The 2,122-nt window shown below is 48.8% G+C and overlaps 1 protein-coding gene across 1 annotated transcript in view; it reads left to right on the forward strand.

Moving 5' to 3' along the window:
- LOC135561662 (large ribosomal subunit protein uL6) overlaps positions 1–1,538 on the forward strand; it is a 12,850-nt gene extending 11,312 nt beyond the window's left edge. The window contains exons 8-9 of the mRNA XM_065003395.1: positions 348–456; positions 1,363–1,538. Coding sequence (XP_064859467.1) covers positions 348–454 — 107 coding nt within the window. The 3' untranslated portion in view covers positions 455–456; positions 1,363–1,538. The remainder of the gene's footprint in view (positions 1–347; positions 457–1,362) is intronic.
- Positions 1,539–2,122: the final 584 nt, after the last annotated feature.

A 2,122-nucleotide genomic window follows, 5' to 3' on the forward strand; every position in this document is an offset into this window, starting at 1 on the left:
TAGAATGTTGTGACTGGGATTCTAGAATGTTGTGACTGGGATTCTAGAATGTTGTGACTGGGATTCTAGAATGTTGTGACTGGGATTCTAGAATGTTGTGACTGGGATTCTAGAATGTTGTGACTGGGATTCTAGAATGTTGTGACTGGGATTCTAAGGTGTATAGCCTTTTCTCCTACTATAACCGGACTCTCTCTCTCTTTCTCTCTCTTTCTCTCTCTTTCTCTCTCTGTCTTTCTCTTTCTCTCTTAACTAGTTGCGTGTATATTGACCTCTTTGACCCCTGTGTGACCCTCCAAGCTGTCGTACCCTGCTCACCACCCCAGCCTCTCCTCTCTCTCTTCCAGCCGCTCTCATCCAGCAAGCCACCACGGTCAAAAACAAGGATATCAGGAAGTTCCTGGACGGAATCTACGTGTCTGAGAAGGGAACGGTCGTCCAGAAAGAGGATTAGAGGTTAGAATTACCCAGAGTCCTGTCTGTCTGATGTCCACACCGTGTCAGTCAATGCAGGTTGTAATGCTGCACTTTGAAAAACCTTTTGTTTTATGCTGTAATCTTTCTGACATGACATGCAAGGCTTTAATCAACGTTAGAGAAGTGATACGCCTGTAACCTGCGTTATGGGGCTTAGAGACGTTTGAACTGAAACAGCACCTAAATGCCCCATCTTTTAGTTTTTATTCTTGTCTTAAGTTGTTCTCTCCTCCTCCTCTTGTTCTCTCCTCCTCCTCTCTCGTTCTCTCCTCCTCCTCTCTCGTTCTCTCCTCCTCCTCTCTCGTTCTCTCCTCCTCCTCTCTCGTTCTCTCCTCCTCCTCTCTCGTTCTCTCCTCCTCCTCTCTCGTCTCTCCTCCTCCTCTCTCGTTCTCTCCTCCTCTCTCGTTCTCTCCTCCTCTCTCGTTCTCTCCTCCTCTCTCGTTCTCTCCTCCTCTCTCGTTCTCTCCTCCTCTCTCGTTCTCTCCTCCTCTCTCGTTCTCTCCTCCTCTCTCGTTCTCTCCTCCTCTCTCGTTCTCTCCTCTCTCTCGTTCTCTCCTCCTCTCTCGTTCTCTCCTCCTCCTCTCTCCTCCTCCTCTCTCGTTCTCTCCTCCTCTCGTTCTCTCCTCCTCTCGTTCTCTCCTCTCTCGTTCTCTCCTCTCTCGTTCTCTCCTCTCTCGTTCTCTCCTCTCTCGTTCTCTCCTCTCTCGTTCTCTCCTCTCTCGTTCTCTCCTCCTCCTCTTGTTCTCTCCTCCTCTCGTCTCGTTCTCTCCTCCTCTCGTCTCGTTCTCTCCTCCTCTCGTCTCGTTCTCTCCTCCTCTCGTCTCGTTCTCTCCTCGTCTCGTTCTCTCCTCCTCCTCCTCATCTCGTTCTGTCTCTCTCCTCCAGCTGCTCTGATCCAACAAGTCACCACGGTCAGGAAGGACATCAGGAAGTTCCTGGATGGGATCTACGTCAGTGAGAAGAGACCACTGTGGCGGAAACAGAAGGACGAATAACCGAATCAGATGCATCTCTGGAACTCACTATTGACCAATAAAATCCCTCCCTTTTTTTCAACGACACCCCCACATCCTGTGTTTGTGGTTCCTAATGGCTGGTTCATGTAGTTTAAACCAAGCTGGTCATTTCTCTTCTTCCTGTTAGTCAACCCATTTTGGGCATCGCACCAAACAGATCACATTAAATTACTTATTCTTAGTTCATAACCATGTGGGAATTTACCACATTACGACTGGGAGAAATCCACTAGAAGGGCCCCCCCAACTGGTAATCTACTAGTGGGAATTTAATAGAGACTGGGAGAAATCCACTAGAAGGGCCCCCCCAACTGGTAATCTAGTGGGAATTTACCACATTACGACTGGGAGAAATCCACTAGAAGGGCCCCCCCAACTGGTAATCTACTAGTGGGAATTTACCACATTACGACTGGGAGAAATCCACTAGAAGGGCCCCCCCAACTGGTAATCTACTAGTGGGAATTTAATAGAGACTGGGAGAAATCCACTAGAAGGGCCCCCCCCAACTGGTAATCTACTAGTGGGAATTGACCATAAAGACTGGGAGAAATCCACTAGAAGGGCCCCCCCCAACTGGTAATTTAACAAAGACTGGGAGAAATCCACTAGAAGGGCCCCCCAACTGG

Source organism: Oncorhynchus nerka, linkage group LG18 (assembly GCF_034236695.1).
Source record: "Oncorhynchus nerka isolate Pitt River linkage group LG18, Oner_Uvic_2.0, whole genome shotgun sequence".
Lineage (NCBI taxonomy): Eukaryota > Metazoa > Chordata > Actinopteri > Salmoniformes > Salmonidae > Oncorhynchus > Oncorhynchus nerka.